The sequence below is a fragment of the Rhamphochromis sp. 'chilingali' genome (genome assembly GCF_963969265.1).
Source record: "Rhamphochromis sp. 'chilingali' genome assembly, chromosome: 16".
In the NCBI taxonomy this organism is placed as follows: domain Eukaryota; kingdom Metazoa; phylum Chordata; class Actinopteri; order Cichliformes; family Cichlidae; genus Rhamphochromis; species Rhamphochromis sp. 'chilingali'.
Genome location: NC_137943.1, coordinates 34,147,427 through 34,165,577, shown reverse-complemented (window position 1 = coordinate 34,165,577; position 18,151 = coordinate 34,147,427). Strand labels below are relative to the sequence as shown.

The 18,151-nt window shown below is 41.9% G+C and overlaps 2 protein-coding genes across 3 annotated transcripts; both read left to right on the top strand.

Moving 5' to 3' along the window:
• The first annotated feature begins 2,941 nt into the window (after nt 1-2,941).
• LOC308383263 (uncharacterized protein) lies at nt 2,942-5,003 on the top strand. Of its 2 annotated transcripts, none has more exons than XR_013969110.1 (2): nt 2,942-3,365; nt 3,529-5,003. XR_013969110.1 is itself a non-coding variant. In XM_080861124.1 (2 exons), exons 1-2 carry the CDS (start codon nt 3,132-3,134, stop codon nt 3,918-3,920), a joined length of 474 nt encoding a protein of 157 aa, XP_080717250.1. In that variant the 5' UTR covers nt 2,942-3,131; the 3' UTR covers nt 3,921-4,022. The 2 variants fall into 2 exon arrangements, 1 of the variants encoding a protein (XP_080717250.1); XM_080861124.1 differs by having other exon boundaries at nt 2,942-3,213; nt 3,529-4,022.
• Nucleotides 5,004-14,276: 9,273 nt separating this feature from the next.
• LOC308383654 (uncharacterized protein) lies at nt 14,277-17,693 on the top strand. Its single transcript, XM_080861703.1, has 4 exons — nt 14,277-14,525; nt 16,394-16,705; nt 16,838-16,912; nt 17,260-17,693. The coding sequence occupies exons 1-4, from the start codon at nt 14,387-14,389 to the stop codon at nt 17,406-17,408; spliced, it is 675 nt and encodes a 224-aa protein (XP_080717829.1). The 5' UTR covers nt 14,277-14,386; the 3' UTR covers nt 17,409-17,693.
• Nucleotides 17,694-18,151: the final 458 nt, after the last annotated feature.

The following is an 18,151-nucleotide window of genomic DNA, read 5'->3' as shown; positions in this document are numbered from 1 at the left end:
AAACAGTTGCATTTCATAAAATTGGATAAACAAAAACTTTACTTTTCTGTAGATTTCTTGTAAAATAAACAAATACAAAGAACAGAATTAAAAAAGAAAAGAAAAAAGAAACAAAACATTTTTAATTGATCCTCTTTGTTTTCACACACACACTTTAGGAGCTGCCACTGGAATCATTTTATTTGGGCCAGGACAGCACAGTGTCGCTGACATTCTGACCAAGAAGCCCAAATGCAGCCACAGTGAAATTGACAAACAAACAAACAAACAAACAAACAAACAAACAAACAAACAAACACCAACAACAACAACAAAATAAAAACATGATTGATTTCATTATGTGCAAGAAATACTCACTTTTCTCCATAGCGCTGCATTAAGTTAATTTGGACCCTCCATCCTTCATGTATGGATATGTGCTGGTGTTCTTCAAGACTGGCAACCTAAGATATCCCCCCAGGTGTACCTCACGGATGTTCTAAAGTTAAATAATCAAAGTTAAAACACTTTTAATGGTCATTTTATAATAATTGAATCTACTTGTGATGGCTGCAGTTACAGCCACGCAGTGTCAATATCTACCAAACATCAGTATTACAATAGAGGCTTAACCATAACACTTCACTTACATTTTTCTTTCTTTAAATATAGGATTTAATTTACAGGAAAATAAAGAATTGGTTTTGCTGTAGAATTAATTTACTTATATAATCAAATTATACTGTATTCTAAAATAAGTGCACACATTTTAGTTTACACTGTTATGTATGTATGATTTAACCTTTCTTTGTTTTCCGAGTTACCTCAGCGGCAGCTGCTCCCAGTCCCTTGGTTGATGAGCTAAAAGTTGGAGCAAGTCTATGTGGGGACCTGCAAATTGGGTCATACCACATTTCTGGATCATCGGGGGAAATGGAATTTGTGATGTTAGTTTTAGTTGGGTTTTGTGTGTTCTACGCCTTTCTGTGTTTTTGTTGGCTGATCAGCCACTGTTTAAGTTTCCCGTTTGTCTCGTTTAGGTAGGTTAGTTTGCTTGAGTTAGTAGTATTGTTTTTTACCAGCTTTTGAGTAGAGTTCTGTTACTTTGACCTCTTTTATGGGCCCAAGATTTTGAATTTTCTGTATAATTTAACCAAGTTTGTTGTAGGGTCAAATAAAAAAAATGTTTTTTTGCACTTTAACCTGTGCCTGACGTTCCTTCACTGCTCGGTCCATCACGATACTAAAAAGTTAGCAAGGATAGCATTTCTCATTTTTAATTTTCATTAAAGTGAATGTAGATAGATATAAGTAAAAAAAAAATATATATATATATAAGCAAGTGTGATTGCACAGCTTGTGTACCCTGAACCGATCATTCGGGCAATTAAGTCGGTGACTTTCGTCTGCTTTCGCACAGTGTCATAGAGTAGCTAGCACTGCCTCCATCTAAGTGAAGAGTAGATTAGCTTTATACTGAGAGGGTCTGAATGCAGCCAACATTCTCAGCCCCGCGAGGTTAACCCTTTCACAACTGTAGTGGGATTTCTCTTTAATGTATTGTCTTAATGAAGATGCTTTGATGTCACTTGGTTTTAGGCTACGTCCACACTAGCCCGGATAGATTTGAAAACGGCGTTTTCATCTGAAAACGCTCTGCATCCACACCAGCATTTTCAGAGTTGTGTGTCCACATTGAAATGGCTCAAAACTCTTAAGTTCCAGTACTGCGCATGTGTGAAACGCAAGAAGATTCGGCCTGCCTCATTTCTGTCTGCCGCTTATTTACTTTCTGGCTCGTTGAAACATCGCGGCAAAATGTTGAGGAAAAGCACCGAGTTTTTTAAATGGACTAACAATGAGGTGGAGTTGTTGCTGCGAGTAACAGAAAAGTACAAAGTTGCAAAAGCGAGTGAGAATTAAAGAATTTGTAGAAACGCTATCTGGAGCACGTACAAACTGATATTAATCTTTAATAGGGCTGTCAAAATTGAGAGCAATCAAAACAACTGCTGCATAATGCACTCCGCTATCTTTGTTTAATTGGTCACATGACTGCATCACATGACTAAAATGCGTCATCGTTTTAGAAAGTGTGCTTTTTCGAGTGTCCACACTGCGACGGGACAGCTCCATTTTGAAAAATATCCGTTTTCGAGAGCGTTTTCAAAACGCTGGGTTTTCCTTGGGGAAAACGCCGTCTCAGTGTGGACGGGAGGCCAAAATGGAGAGAAAACGATGCGTTTTCAAACGAAAATGCATTAGTGTGGACGTAGACTTAGTGTGTCCTGTTCACACCTTATTCATGCCGGTAAACAGATGGCGGGAGCCTGGTGAGTCCCAGGAAATGGAAGTTCATATGGGAAAGTTTGAGCCCAGAGTGGGGGAGATTCTCACAGGTGATAGAGGTTTTCTGTTTAGAGCCAAGGTGTGAACTACAACTGTAAAAAGCCTTTTGTTCCGTGACTGTTTTAAAAGGGACCTGAACTGTTCATTGTCAGAGACGACTCTCAGTGCCCCCTGACTGACGTCTCTCCTCATGCATGGGAAATAAAGGCGTAAGTTTCACAGAAATGGCTTATGTATAAAGAAGGTTAATAGTTGGTTTGGGCGTGATAATATAGGCTGTGAGCCCACGTTTAATAATCACGCTAAGAAGTTCAGTGAGCTATCTGCAAAAGCCTGGTTAGTCTACCAGCTGTACAAGGTATTTGCTATAATTGTAGTGTAATATTGTGAAAATTTGTAATGTATGGTGTTCTAATATTTTATGTTTTAATTTAGAATGCACAAGACTGTAAAGTTATTCTTCTAGGACCTCCAAAGTGGCAGGCGGCCAAAAGGTAATTTTTTATTTTTATTTTCTGTTAAAGCACAAGTGTTACTTTTAATAGACTGAAGCAAGCCTTTGTGTTTTAGGTTTGTAGTGATGTTGTAGGTGACGTCAGACGCCGGGGATTTTGGCGGAGAAAAAGCAAATGGTAGCATAGAGTTTAACAAAGGTTTTCCAAGCTTCAGTATTACCAAATATACTAATCAATTGTCATATAACTAACAACATCTGTTTTATCATCTCTAACACCCTGGAGGACAACGGGGAGAGTTTAGACGCTCTCCAAGATTACATCGACCGCTGTTTTCAAGATTTAGTAATGCATAAGGCCCAGAGTGCATCTTCCCCGGCCAAAATCGAGACGCCGTCATCGAAGAGAAGTCGCCAGGCAGACTCCCCCGGTACAACATCGCCTGCCGGCAAAGACATCGCAGAAATCCTGGAGTCAATCGACAAGCGATTGTCCAGTTTCGATGCGAGGCTGTCCCTGGTGGAGATTTTACACCGGGAATTTAAATCTCTGAGAGAATCCCTGGAATTCAGCCAGCAGCAGGTGGAAACGCTTGCCGCTGAAAATGCCACGCTACGGGAGTCGGTTAAATCTCTCACCGATAACGTGACCCAGCTAAACATTGAAAATAAAAAAATAAAAGAGTCCGTTATCGATCTACAAGCCCGTAGCATGAGAGATAATCTTGTGTTTTCTGGTATTCCAGAAACTGCCGGAGAGGACGCAGAGGCAACGGTGAAAAACTTCATTAAAATCCACCTGAAGCTGCCGGAGGACACCGTAAAGAACATCGACTTCGATAGAGTACATCGCTTGGGGGGCGCGCGGTCGCGGACCGGGAGACCACGGCCTATTGTGGCCAAATTCAGTCAATTCAAACAGAAGGAACAGGTGAAGAGTCGCGGCAGAGAGCTGAAAGGAACGGACTTCAGCGTGAACGACCAGTTCCCCAAAGAGATCGTGGAACGACGCAAGGTCCTGTTCCCAGTTCGACGTAGCTTTATCCAGAAAGGCTCCCGTGCTGTCATCGCCGTGGACCGGCTCTACGTGGACGGACAGCTGTACCGCGACCCCGGCACCACACCGTGGTTATACTGACTGCACTCCAGATAAGAACCCGCTACACTCTTTTCTTATTCATTCACACTTTCTCCTTTAAAATGTGTTTAACCTAGTAATATCAATATGATGTCATAGCAGATATAACACCGTCACCCTCCGTCATTGCTTTAATTGGAATGTTTCCGTTTCGTTTCTTTTTTTTTGTTGTCGCTCACAGTTCATGTGGTTTCTTTCTTTTTCTTGTCTTTCACTGCTGTGATCACCCACTTCCCCACTCACCTACAAACAAACACCCTCTATTTCTCCATATTTTCACAACACGATCACGCAAACACATCAGCTCAACGGCAGCACATTCACAACAGCCTAACAGCACGCACAGACTTGCAGGACACATAAGCAAGCCACGCTTGTTCATATTAGTGAATATTCACACACATAGTCAGACTTATGGAGTCTCTCACCACACTTCTTTTTCTCTTTCTATTTACAAACAAGGGATGTTTCCATATTCTCTCCACCTGTCTAAACGAAACACCCAGCATACATCATTAGACATACACGCACAATTATGGGCATGCTGAGGTTTGTCACATGGAATGTAAATGGAGCTGGCACCAGAGGAAAGAGGTTAAAAATATTTAACCAGCTTAAAAAACTACAGGCAGATGTTGTTTTATTACAAGAAACTCACAAACCTGTCACAGGTTTAAATGAACTTAAAACACCTGAGTTTCCTAACGTGTTTGCAGCCGGTTATAATTCTAGACAACGGGGAGTAGCAATTTTAATACATAAAAATGTTAATTTTACAGTACTCGATACAGTTATAGATCCAGAGGGTAGATTTCTAATTATTAAACTATCAATATTGAACAAAAAACTATGTATTGTTAGTATATATGGTCCAAATGTTGATGAACCCTCATTCTTCCACGGTTTTTTTAGTGCACTCTCTGAACACCTTGATTGCACACTCATTCTTGGCGGTGACCTCAACCTTGGACTAAATGAAGAAATGGATAGGCTCAACACAACAGGAACTCAGCGTAATTGGCAGTCCACAAATATAATCAAACAGTATATGAACGACTTTGGTCTTTGCGATGCATGGCGCTCTCTTCACCCCACCAGTAAGGAATATACTTTTTTCTCGCATGTTCATCACTCTTACTCTCGTCTGGATTATTTTTTGGTCAGCAGTTCACTGCTGTGTGACATTTCAGACACTGAGATTCATCCTATAGCTGTCAGCGATCATGCTCCTGTATCTTTAACACTAATGCACAAGAATAATACTACGCCAAGTAAAAACTGGAGATTTAATATATCACTACTTAAAGATGAAGACTTTATTAAATACTTTAAAAAGGAATGGACTTCATATTTAGACTTTAATGACACTCCCGGAATATCTGCTTCTGTTCTATGGGAAGCAGGGAAAGCTGTGATGAGAGGTAAAATAATTTCTTTCTCATCACATAAAAAGAAAAAAGAAAACAAAAATATTCAGGAATTAGAAAAAAACATCAAATCACTAGAAGAAGCCTACGCGTCCCACCAAGATCAGGAAACATTGAACAAAATACGCAAAACAAAACTAGAATTAAATGAAACTATTAATAAAAAAACACAATTCCTTATACAAAGACTTTGCTTGCAGAATTTTGAACACAGTAACAAATCAGGTCGATTTCTAGCTAACCAGCTAAAAATAAATAAAGAAAAAACAACTATATGTGCTGCTAAAGATTTATCGGGGAACACAATATATGATCCTGGAAGAATAAACAACATTTTTAGGGATTTCTATGAAACTTTATACTCACCACAAATAAACCCATCTAAAAATGAAATTGATCTGTTTCTTGACAACGTAACTCTTCCAAAATTACTAGACAGTCAAGCAATGGAACTGGATTCGCCACTGACGCCAAGTGAACTCCAGGAAGCCCTGATAAGTATGCCCAATAATAAGGCTCCAGGTCCAGACGGCTTCCCTGCAGAATTCTACAAAGAATTCTGGACAATTTTGGCACCAGTATTCCACAGCATGTTGCAGGAAATCGAGGAAAAGGGCAGACTACCACCAAATATGAATTCTGCCAACATTAGTCTCCTGCTAAAACCAGGCAAAGACCCTTTATTTCCCTCAAGCTATCGTCCAATTTCTCTTTTAAATGTAGACCTTAAAATAATCTGCAAAGCTCTCTCAAAGAGATTAGAGAAAATGACCCCCCTCTTAATTCATCCTGACCAAACTGGTTTCATAAAAGGTCGGCACTCCTCAACAAACACTCGTAGATTACTTAATTTAATAGACTACTCATACGATAAAAACATCGAAGCCATAATATTATCTCTAGATGCAGAAAAAGCATTTGACAGAGTTAATTGGAAATTTTTATTCGCAACTTTACACAAATTTGGTTTTGGAAACTCTTTCATAAACTGGATAAGAATATTATACAATTCCCCAACAGCTCGTATCAGAACAAATGACCAGACATCCTCCAGCTTCTGTCTCCTGAGGGGCACCAGACAGGGATGCCCACTCTCCCCCTCACTTTTTGCAATTTTTATCGAACCTCTAGCAGCAGCATTTAGACAGGCTACAACAATTAAGGGCATAAAATGTAAGAACATAGAACATAAAATCAGTCTCTATGTGGATAATGTGTTGCTTTTTCTGCAAAACACACAAACCAACCTCTCTGAGGTAATTACTTTAATAAACTGGTTTTCAAGAGTTTCAGATTATTCAATTAACTGGCCAAAATCTACAGTTCTCCCCATTAACTGCTCCTTCCATAATTCTTCCTCTGCCCCACTGCAATCCGGAAATATTAAATATTTAGGTATTAATGTCTCTCCTAAGCTTTCAGACTTAACTAAACTAAACCACATCCCACTTCTAAAGAAAGTAGAAGGCGATCTGACTAGATGGAAATCTTTACCCATATCACTCATGGGAAGGGTCGCCACTATAAAAATGATGATCTTGCCAAAAATAAATTACTTATTTTTGATGATCCCTAACAAACCATCACAAGATTGGTTCAGATCTCTGGATTCATATATTTCCAAATTCCTTTGGAAAGATAAATCCCCGCGTATTAGCTTAAAAACGCTACAAAGAACCAAGGATAGAGGAGGATTAGATCTGCCTAATTTTCACCAATACTTCTTAGCCAACAGGCTTCAGTTCATCTCAGAATGGTTAAAACATACCTTCTTAGATGAGCCCTGGCTAGATGTTGAACAGGCACTATGCAAGGATCTAGAGATTTCAGACCTACCATTTATTAGCTCAAACATCAAAAGACATGAATGCTTTAAAAGTATCAACATCAGCTTTTCTCTAACAGCATGGTGGGAGTTTCTAAAAATAACGGAGTCTTCATTAATCCCATGCAAACGTACACCTATCTGGAATAACCCTGACATATTACAAAACAATAATATGATTAATTTCCCAGAATGGAGTTGTAAAGGAATTAAATACTTAGAACATATATTAGAGGGAACAGAATTTATTCCATTTGACAGACTAGTTGAACAATATGGGATCAACAAGACAAGGTTTTTAGAATATCAACAAATTAAATCCATAGTAAAAAAGAAATTTAACCTCAGTCAAGTTGAATTACAAACACCACTAAGTGCGGCACATTTTCTTACTCTTAAATCCCCCAAATTATTATCTAAAATATACAGAACACTTTCTAAATTAGATGAATCAATATCCCTTCCTACTGCAAAGTGGGAAGCAGATTTATCAGTCAACCTAGACCAAAACTTCTGGTCTCAGATTTGCTTAAAAACTTTTAAATTAATTAAAAATCCCAGTCTGCAATTAATACAATACAAAATACTTCATAGAGTGCACTATACAGGTCATCGGATGTTCAAGATGGGCTTTACATCTTCCAACAACTGCTCACACTGTCAAGGCAATACACCAGACAATTATATCCACGCTCTTTGGTTCTGTCCACCAGTGCAAAAGTTTTGGCGTGAGATATGTGAAGACTTATCGAAGTGTCTGAAATGTAACATTCCAACTTCCCCCTTAGTGTGTCTACTGGGCAGCTTAGATAATGTCACTTCAGAAAAGAATATCGCCCATATGGTTTTCACTGCCCTATGCATAGCCAAGAAAACAGTCCTCATGAACTGGAAAAATAAAAATAATCTTAATTCTAACCAATATAGAAATTATCTATTAGATTACATTAGTCTTGACACAGCCTCTGCCACCACATTAGATCAATTGCTCTGGGCCCCTTTTATCAGCTCCATCACCTAGTGGGGGTGGGGGGTCATAGTTTGGTCCCGCCTTCACTGTTGTGATTGGTGAGGGGGTAGGGACAGGCTTAGGGCGTCGGGGGGTTCCCCGGAGGCATCTTCCTTGGGGGGCTCAACCCGGGGTAGCGGTCACGTCCGGTTGAGGGCTCTGTTGGCTCTCAGGTGACTGTTTCCTCGCGGCTGCGTGCAGCGGGGCTAGGGGAGGGTCTGTGCTGACGGACGTGGGTTACTGACCTGGCAACCTGGCTGCCCCTGGGTGGGTCCGGGATGGGCGTGAGGTTCTGGGGGCGCTCCGTCTCTGGGCTGGGGCCCGGGCCGGGCCTCGGGGGCTTGGGTCCTGGTTGGTGTGTTGCCGGGGTTGTGGGTGGGTGGGTGCATGGGGGCCCGGCCCTGGAGCAGGGTGCCGCCGGTGCGTCGAGCCGCCTGGGGGGCTCTTCAACTGGTGGGGGGGATGGTCATATCTTGCAGGAGCTTTCTTCTCTTCAGGAACTCTCTGCAGGAGGGGGAGATACAGGAGAGGTGGAGGAAGATCTCAGCCTGGGCGTTTACCGTCTTATGTAGTCTGGAAGATGTGTGGTTGGTGGGGTGGGTGCAGTTTTCTCTGTGGTGGGGTTGGGTGGACTGTCCAGGGCTCTGTGGAGCCGGGGGGCGCTACTGCACTGGGCCCCGGTCTGATGGGCCTGGGCCCCCCTTCCCTGGCGGGTCGCGGAGGGTGGGAGTGCCTACTGGGGTCAGCGGGGGAGCTGGCCCCAGGGAGGGGTTACCTGCCCCTCCCTTCCTTCCCTCCCCATCTCCAGCTGCCTCCCTCTTCCCGCTCCTCCACAACCACCCACACATGCAGGGCCTTGGAGTGGGGGTATGTCACCAGGGTGTGCAGAGGAGGCTACCCCCCCCCCCCCCCCCCCCCCCCCCGTCCCCTTCTGGCTGCCTCTGCCTCAATTTTATCCCACAACTTAGACATTCACATTATTCACACTCTCATTACACATACATATAGGATCTTGGGGGTGGGCACAATCACGGAGTCCAAATCACCATCAGGGTGTATACCTCACCCCTGACGTCGTTGCCCACCTCTCAATTTTAAATACACTTAGTCATTGAGGGTTAGCAGGAGGGACTATGCGCTTACCTGCTGCTCCTTGGCAGGTAGCTCCATGCCCTCCTGGGTTTTAATTGCACCTTAGAACACATATGCATCAACACTACAATGAGCGGGTGGAGGGAGGTTTGGAGTCTTCTCCCACCCCCATTCTCTGCGGCCTGCTGGAGCGGGAGGGCTAGTAGGAGGAGTTGGCCGTCCGACTGCGGTCTGGGGTGTGGGGCCTCCCTGCTGCTGCGGAGTCGGGGTGGTCTGCCTCTCCCCACCGCAGGGAAAAGGGTAACACCACCTGGGTCTGGGTGCAATTCCCCCCTCCAGGGGCAAGGGTACCTAGACCCGGTTTGTAGAGTACGCTTGGGGAGTGTGATCGTGTGTACAGCGTCTCTTTATGTCTGTCTCCACGTTGGTTGAGTGTGGAGTAAGTGCATATGAGAGCATGAGGGTGGGAATGGATGTTTGTATCTGTGTGTGCCTGTATGTCTGTGTCTATATGTCAGGTTGGGTATCAGACGCCACCTCTCTGGGGACACCTCAGGCCCTCCAAGGTTTGGAGGCCTATCTCCACCCACCACCACTTCCCCTGCCGGTGGCGGACTCCCTCAGGTGTCGGTGTGTTGGTGGTTCTTTGTGTCTGGGGGTGGGCGTCCGGGTACACACCGGCTCACTCCTTGGCGGCCGCTTGTCGGGGCCTGGGGCCTGGGGCTCGCTCGGGCCCCTTTGGAGGTGGGGTGCCCCCGGCCTCTCGGCCTAGGGCTCGGTCACTCAGGCGCAGCTGGGGGCCGGCGGAGCTCACGGGCGCGTCACTGCAACTCCCCCTGACTTCTGCTCCGCGGCTGCTGGGCGAGCCCTCATCTGGGACTCTCCTCAGCTCTTACTGGGACAGTGGCGCGGCTGCCCCTCTGTTGGTCTTCCATGTGTTCTGGGGGCCTCTGGATGTCTGGAGTTTTGATCTCCTCCATACCCGCTTCACACCCTGGAGGACGGGGATGTGGCCCCCCCACACTCCCTAGCAGATCATTACATGGAGAAACCTTTGGAATGCAAGCATGCTGATCCACACAGGTATGCACACATGGGTATTCACAGACGCGGACTACAGCTTTCTTGGCTGCTGCCTCAAAGCACACTGTGCGCTGTCTATCTTGCGTGCTGCACAATATCGTTTATTATTTAGTAAATACTGATATCTATGACTAGCTAGTTTATTGTGATGGCGCTTTGTTTTCTCTATTATTATGTTGCTCTTTGTTGTTTGCTGTCTCCTCTGTTTGTTTTTGTTTGTTTTTTTTGTTTTTTTTTCTCCATACAGGTGACCCAGGAGTTCTTTTCTTTTTCTCTCTCTCTTCCCCCCCCTTCTCACCGTCTCTTCTCCCCTTTGGTTTTCTTTCTTTCTCTCCCCCTCTCTCTCTCATTGATTCCCCCTGTCCTATTTATTAAAAAAAAAAAAAAAAAAAAAAAAAAAAATGACAAAGGATGAACTGAAGCTCTGCCATCACGTAATGTCGCATACTGCTGTTTCTGATGTCATTTAAGAAAAGAAAAAAAAAAAAAAAAGGTTTGTAGTTTTCACGGTGTTCAATAAATGCAGCAAAGCGCCCATCTTGAAGAAGCCGTGCCTGTGTTGTCATTTCGGAGTTACAAAAAGTGTTGGGTTTTAACTGCTCATCATGTCTGCAGGCTTTGTTAACGAATTTCCACAACACAACTTAGCCTTGTGTGTTGACTAAGAACCAAAAGGCTTAATACAAATGATATTTAGAAGGCAGTAAATTAGTGTTTTTTTATTTTACTTTGATTACACGTAAATTTTGGAGTGGCGGACCTTAAAGCTACTGAGGTCTCAGAGTGAGGATTGAAGATGGTGGCTAAATATTGGTGGTGGCAGTATAAATACTCAGGTATGTTGCTGTTGCCATCCCAAGTCCAGGTATGCTCGTGCCTTTTGCGTGGTCTAGTGAACGAGAGAAAGAAGGGGATCAAAGTATTAGCGCAATCTATCTTTAAAAAGTCGAAATGGGACAAATTATCATTTCCTTTAAATTTTAAAATAAAAATATGTTGTTATCAACATAGAGGTCATTTAGGTTAAATTAAATAATTGAATTTAATTAAATAGTTAGACTGTGTTCCTTTTTCTTTAACCTTTCCCCCACAAATGCAACACCCAATCTCATAATTTCTTTGTTCTGTATACAGTGATCTCTAAATAATTTGTCAAACAGAGCAACCTCAGCCTCATTTCAAATAATAACTTTAAAGGATGATATCAAGCATTTTTAAGTTGAAATAGCTTTCTTCATCACAAGCTGGCTGGTGTAATCTGTTAAAAGACCTTTGACGAGTAGGTAAAGTTCTAGAATAAACTAATAAATTGCATTATCAACCATATGATTTTCAAACTGTTAGAATTCACCTTTTACTTACCATGTTTTATTTCATAGTAGTGGAGAAGTCCAGTGATATCTGATCAGGTCACAGTCTAGTTGAAAAAGGCAGTTTGTGAAGAATGATCTGGCTTCTTCTGAGGCTGATGTTCAACTCTAACAAATGGGTAAACTTTTTACCCAATATTTTATCAAAGCTTCCCAACCTATGACCTAACAGAATGAGTCAAGCTGTGGAATGAATTGAAGAACCCGTCACATTACTAACCCAACTCCTGAGTCATGACTTTTGAACCAATATTTGGTCACAATAACCCAACTTACAAACCTACGGCTTTTACCCCAAAGTTGAGTTATGAAAATAACCCAGCATTTTTTTAGGTTTTAGTAACCAGGGCAGCACAAGCTGAGATTACTCTTGTGCCAAAGATGAAATCAGATTTTGAACTTTTCTTCCTGGATGCCATCATGAAATTCATCCATATCAGGAGATGTTCCAGATCAAAACTCTTTTTTACATGCAGATGCAACAAAAGTGCTGCAGTGACAATGTCACGGCCCGGAGGATCAGCAGGCCGCTGATTAGTAGTTTTGTCTCCCTCTCTCTCCCTCCCTCTCTCTCTCTCGCCTTCTCTCTCTCTCTCTCTCCAGGGCCGAACTCACTGCAGGTTCGCGCCCTCAGCTCACGCCCCTCTGAAGAGGAAACACCTGGGCCTCATTAGAGCAGCCGGCATTTAAGCCAGGGGAGTGACTTCTAGTCATCGCTGGATCGTTATGTGTGACTTGTATCCCCTGGACCCGACCTTGTGTTCCCTGAGTGGATTCCTATTTTTGTGAGTGTTTGGAGAGAGACTGATCGCGAGTGGAGACTGTCTGAAGAGGAGCAAGTGTCTTTTCCCCTACCTGGATTCCCCCGGAGCCTTTTTCACTGTCACTGCTTTAGATATAGCACCACCCCTGTACTATTTGTATATACACCTGGTGGAACTGTAATAAATACCAACTGTGTGCCTCTAACCTTCTGAGTCCTGTGTGTGAGTCTTCAAGAGAACCGTGACAGACAAAGATGGAGATAAAGATACAGGATTAATTCATCATGTAAAAGAAATACATATTTAAGATACACAGAGCAAAACATCTGCATTAAGCATTAGGGAGTACTTTAAATTGATGGAGTCAAGTGACAGTTTGGATTTATTTGTGGAAGAGAGGAAATGAAAGGGCTGTTGAAAATCTTTGAGCACTTAAGCCTGACATGGTGAAGCTCTAAACGGGGCAACCCTAATGTGTCTGAATAAATGGTGAATCATTTAGCATAAATACCACGAGTGATGATCATTTTAATAATGAATAGATGGCTTTTTTTACTCAATGTGTATTTTTAATTCTGTCTCTGTGCTTTTTGTTCTTAAGGCCTTTAGTGAGCTGTCCATGGTGCTGAACAAGCATAAATCACTATTTAACTACTTGGAATTTTCCTTTGGATTTTATCCTTGCTCATCCAGTCACTTTTAATTCCAAAACACAATAAAGTGTTACTTTTGTTAGTTTGAGGAAAGGGTAGGACTGAACTATTAAAATGAACTCCCCGATCCTCCACTGCCTGAACAGCATCTTTCCTCCCTCTGTTTTCTATCTTTGTCTCTCTGTGAGTGTGGCATTTGTGGTGTGTGATGTGTGTCGGTGGGGTTTGGCAGTTCTGCTGGTTCCTGCTCCTCCTCGGCTGGAGCACCTGCAGTAACTGATAATCAGTCCAGCACATCAGTTTGGAAGAATTTGACTCCATTTTTGACACAGAGCAGCTTTAATTCTGACATGTTGGATTTTCTCACATGAACTGCTCGCTTCCAGCTCTTTCACACCATTTCTGTTGGACTCTGTTGGACTTGGTTGTTCCAAAGCTCTATTTTTAACAGCAGGCGTGGACGCTGTGTGTTCCTACGAGGCTGCTGGAGCTGATTGAGGCCACTCAGTACAACACTGATGATTCCAGCAGACATGCCACAGCACATTTCAGAAGCATCCCTGAAGCATCTCTTTGCTCCGCACCACTAAAAATAACTCTGGATCTATTTTTTACAGAAGCTCCATCAAGCTGCAGAAAACAGAGGAAAATGTGCAGGACAGAAGAAACAGCAAAGGAAATCCTGTCAGTGTTGAAAATAGAAGAGCCTGTGCAGACCAACATGTTTCTCTTCTAAAATACACCAGGTGTGGTTTGAAGGACGCAACAAAACCACATCAGAAAGACATCAGAGACTCATCACATCACTCGCTGGATTCACTGGATTCTTTTTCTTTCACCATTATTTGGAACAAAGAGAACAAACGTGACTGGTTTCTGTCATTGTGGTGCTGCATGGCCCACTTTCTCCTGAGATTCAGTTCACAGACAGATGTTCTGATAGTTTTCTTTACAATTTGCTGCTAGAATTCAAAATTGATTGTGTGATTAATGATGGTGAGCCAGATGGGCCAAACCATGATCCTATCAGCAGCATGTTTCATTGTAGTGGTGCATCATTGATGGGATAAATGGACTGGTGCTTATATAGTGATTTTCTGTTTTCATGTGGACTAAAGTAGTGGACTGACCAACAGACTGACATTAACATCAGAGCCGTGCTGCTAGTGTGGCTAAAAGAAAAGAGAAGAAGAGACAGTCATGTTGATATGAACATTAGAGAAACACATCATGGAGCTGAAATATGATCCTGCTTCCTCATTTGGACTCATTCACCTCAGCTGACACGTTCAACAGCAGACAGGTTTTTGTAGCAGTCTGTCTCACTGTGAGAGTGGGATGGTACCTCATCTTTGGCTCTGGAACTAAACTGTCTGTAACAGGTAAGAACAAACATTTATTTTCCTTCAGTTGTTTTATTGTAGAAGCTGAAAATGTGTTTAAAGTCAGTTTGTGCTGCTTCAGGCTTTACATGTTAGTTTTTCATCATTAGTAGAGAATTCATCTGCAGCCATTGTTACATAAGAAAAGCTCAATAATCTCTGAAAACATGTTGAAATCTCACCGAACAACTAAAGTTATTCTTTATTTCTGCAAATATTAGTGATGTTACAAATATTTAGGATTTGATCCTCTCAGTGATTCTGCTGGTTTTTAACACAAGATCATATTTGATGTTAGAAGTAATCTCGAAGCAGTAAATTTGTAAATATAAATAATGCTGAAGTGAAAATGTAGACATGGTTTTTGATAATTGTCGAAGAGACATTTTCCTGGTTCAATCAGTCTTTTTTTTAAATATATATATATATATATATATATATATATATATATATATATATATATGAATATGTTAATTGTCATGAAAACTGAGACATTTAAAATTTGTGTAAAATGTGATTAAAAATGTAGGATAAAATATGAGATTGTTACAGTCTTTCAGTATTTCTTGCTTGTTTGATTTGTCTTAATTGCAAAATTCAAAGATTTTGGCAGAAAACACAACTTTGTAAAATAATTTCACATTCTTTAGATATTATATCATAAACACGGATTAATGAATTTGTTTTACTCTACTATAAATTTCATATTAATTGCATTTAAATGTGTGCAGTGATACATTCACATATTTTTAAAAAGTATAGCAAAAACAAATAACTGATGTTCTGCTCTTGTCATCATTGTAATAAAATAGTTCAGAATCATTCACTTTGTAAAACAAGTATGTTATTTATTATAATATGTTTTATATATCATTTCAGTTGTATTAAGAAAAATTTATATTTATTGCCCAATAATATATAATATATATGAAATCACACCGAGAAAAAGTTGAAGAAATGTCAGTTTGGTTCAGCCGTGTCTCGCTCTTGTGTGCAGTTTCCTTATTTCCCTATATGTATTTATAGTGTGTTTTCTTGAGTTCGTCACTGGTCCGTCTGTGTTACCTCGATGTGTTATTCTGTGTTTCACCCTAGCATTATCCCGCACATCATCCTGCGCGTCATGCTGTCAGGTTTTTGTAGTTAGTTCCTGTCCTTGCCGCCTCTGTGTTACTCTGCATTTTCACCCAGTGTCAATAAAGCGCACTCTTCTCATCTGAGTCAGCGCCTACATCTTTGGGTTCTTCTCTCACTCCACACGGCTCGCCTTAGCTGTAACTCATTTATCAAAGTAGTTTTCTTCCAATTTTTGAACTAAAAGAAATAAAGAAAAAACAACATATGGTCTTTAAAATAAATTGTATTATACATGACAAGAATGTGAATTTTCTTGGATGAATTGAATTATGTGGAATTACTTTTTATTTCCTTTTCAGTGCGATATATTATGAATTAAGATTAATGCATTTTTATACAGAAGAGGATCTCTGTTAGAACTCGTGTCTAAGGACTAATATGGAAAATACATTTTCACTTGTATAAAGACAAATATATATATTTTAAAATTGGACTGAACTAAATTTCTATAAAACAATAAAAAGCAAACACATGACGAATTAAACTGAATTTAATTTGACTTTAAAACCATGCTGAGTGTTCCTCATGTGAGCCATGATGACATGAGGTGATGACTGTGTTTGATATGAAGCTGAATCCAGTGTATGTAGTGAACTTTGTGCTGATGAGTAGTTTAGTGATCAGAGTCCATGTAGTTTCCAGGATCAGACTGAATGCAGTGCAGTGCTGGAAGCTGCTGCTGACTGTGTGAATGTGTGTCTGTGCTGCTTGTTGCTGCTGTCAAACTTCAGATGAGCAGGTAGTGAAGCCCGTGGTGAGCGTGTACCCAGCAGCATCCAGAGCCCACCTGGAGGGGAACAGCTCCCTGCTGTGTGTGGCCTCAGCCATGTTTCCTCCTCTGGTCCAGTTCTCCTGGAAAAGACAGAAGAAGAACGGCGGAGAAGCGGAGGAGCTGCCCCCTGCTGAGGGAGAGCAGCTGGAGCTCAGAGAGGCGGGACGCACCATTGCCATCAGGATGGTTGATGGGAGCCATTCTGACACATATAAATACAGCTGCTGGGTGAAGCACGAGGGGGGCACAGTGGAGGCCCGAACACAACAAGGTAATGAAGGCTTGGTGACTGTGTTCAGCAGTGATTCAGCTTCATGTGGAGATGCTGTCAAAGAGAGCAGAGCAGCAGAGGACTGACATTTCTCACTGCAGCTCCAAACATTTGACTCCTTTTCTGTTTCAGAGCTTCCAGCTCCAGCAGCCTCCTGTCCTCCAGAGAGAGAGCCAGCAGACCTGCCAGCTCTGCAGCCAGCTGACTGTAAGATCACCTGCTCTGCATGGACAGCTCCAATGTCCAATGAGGCAGCTGGAACAAGTTTAGGCTCTTAAAGTTGCACTAATTGATCAAATCTTCATCCAACAAGCTCTGATAAAGCCACTGTACACTAGCTGCTCAGCACCAAACAGCAGACAGACCATAATATGTCAGAGATCAGTTTGTTAGCTGCTTGTGGAGTTCTTCTGCCCCCAAGTGGACACAAACACTACATCAATTCATCCACTTGAAGAAGAAGCTGTGACTGTTTCTATTTGGACTTTTTCTCCTTGATCTGAGAGGAATAACCCGACTGTCTGTCTGTCTCTTTGTGTCTGTCTGTCCTTCAGTGTCCTTCCAGTCTCAGTGCAGGGTGAAGCTGCTCTGCCTGCTGTACACAGTGCTGATAGTGAAGAGTCTGGTGTACTGCTGTGGACTCTCTCTGCTGATGATGCTCACAAACAAGGGAGCGTCCACCAACTGCACACATGCTGACTGACTGTTTCCTGCTCGCCTTTTCTCACCATCACATCTCATCAATTCATCTCATTCATCACTTTGATCACAAATGTTAGTTATGATGTGTTGTGCTTATTTTGCCTTTTTCTTCAACAGTTAGAAGATCGTCTGAAATAAATACATCTTTACATGTATTGTTGCTCTGAGTTAGAATTCTTTTTGTGCTTATTGTGACTTTTATTGTAGTAACAAAAACCATCAGGAATATTTTTATCACAAGTTTTCAGTTTGATTTTCAAATGTCAAACAGTGTAGTTGTGTTTGTGTGAACAATAAAGATTTGAAGATGAAGAGTTTGATTCTACTTTCATTGTGTGATCAACAACAACCCGTGTGAGTGAAGCACAAACTGACTGTATCCAAACTTGCTCTCCTGCAGCAGACGGGCTGTGTGGGTTTCTGCTCTGCAGCCTCCACACCGTTAGCTGTGGCTTTCACTTTAATAACACAATGACAGTTACAAGCAGGAACTCTGCTTCAAGAATGATTCCAGGAAGGATCTGTGTTCTTCACCTGTGAGAGAAACAGCTCAAATCCTCAACTCACAGCTGACAAATGAACTTTAATGGAATCAAAGGAGAGACCATGAAGCCCCTGCAGTCTGCTCAGCTCCCATTTTATTACCTGAGCTGAGTTTTTCATTCTGGATATCACACACGTAAGAACAGATCAAGTCTGAACAGCAAATGTTGGAGAATCATTTTGAAGTCTTGCTAAATGTCG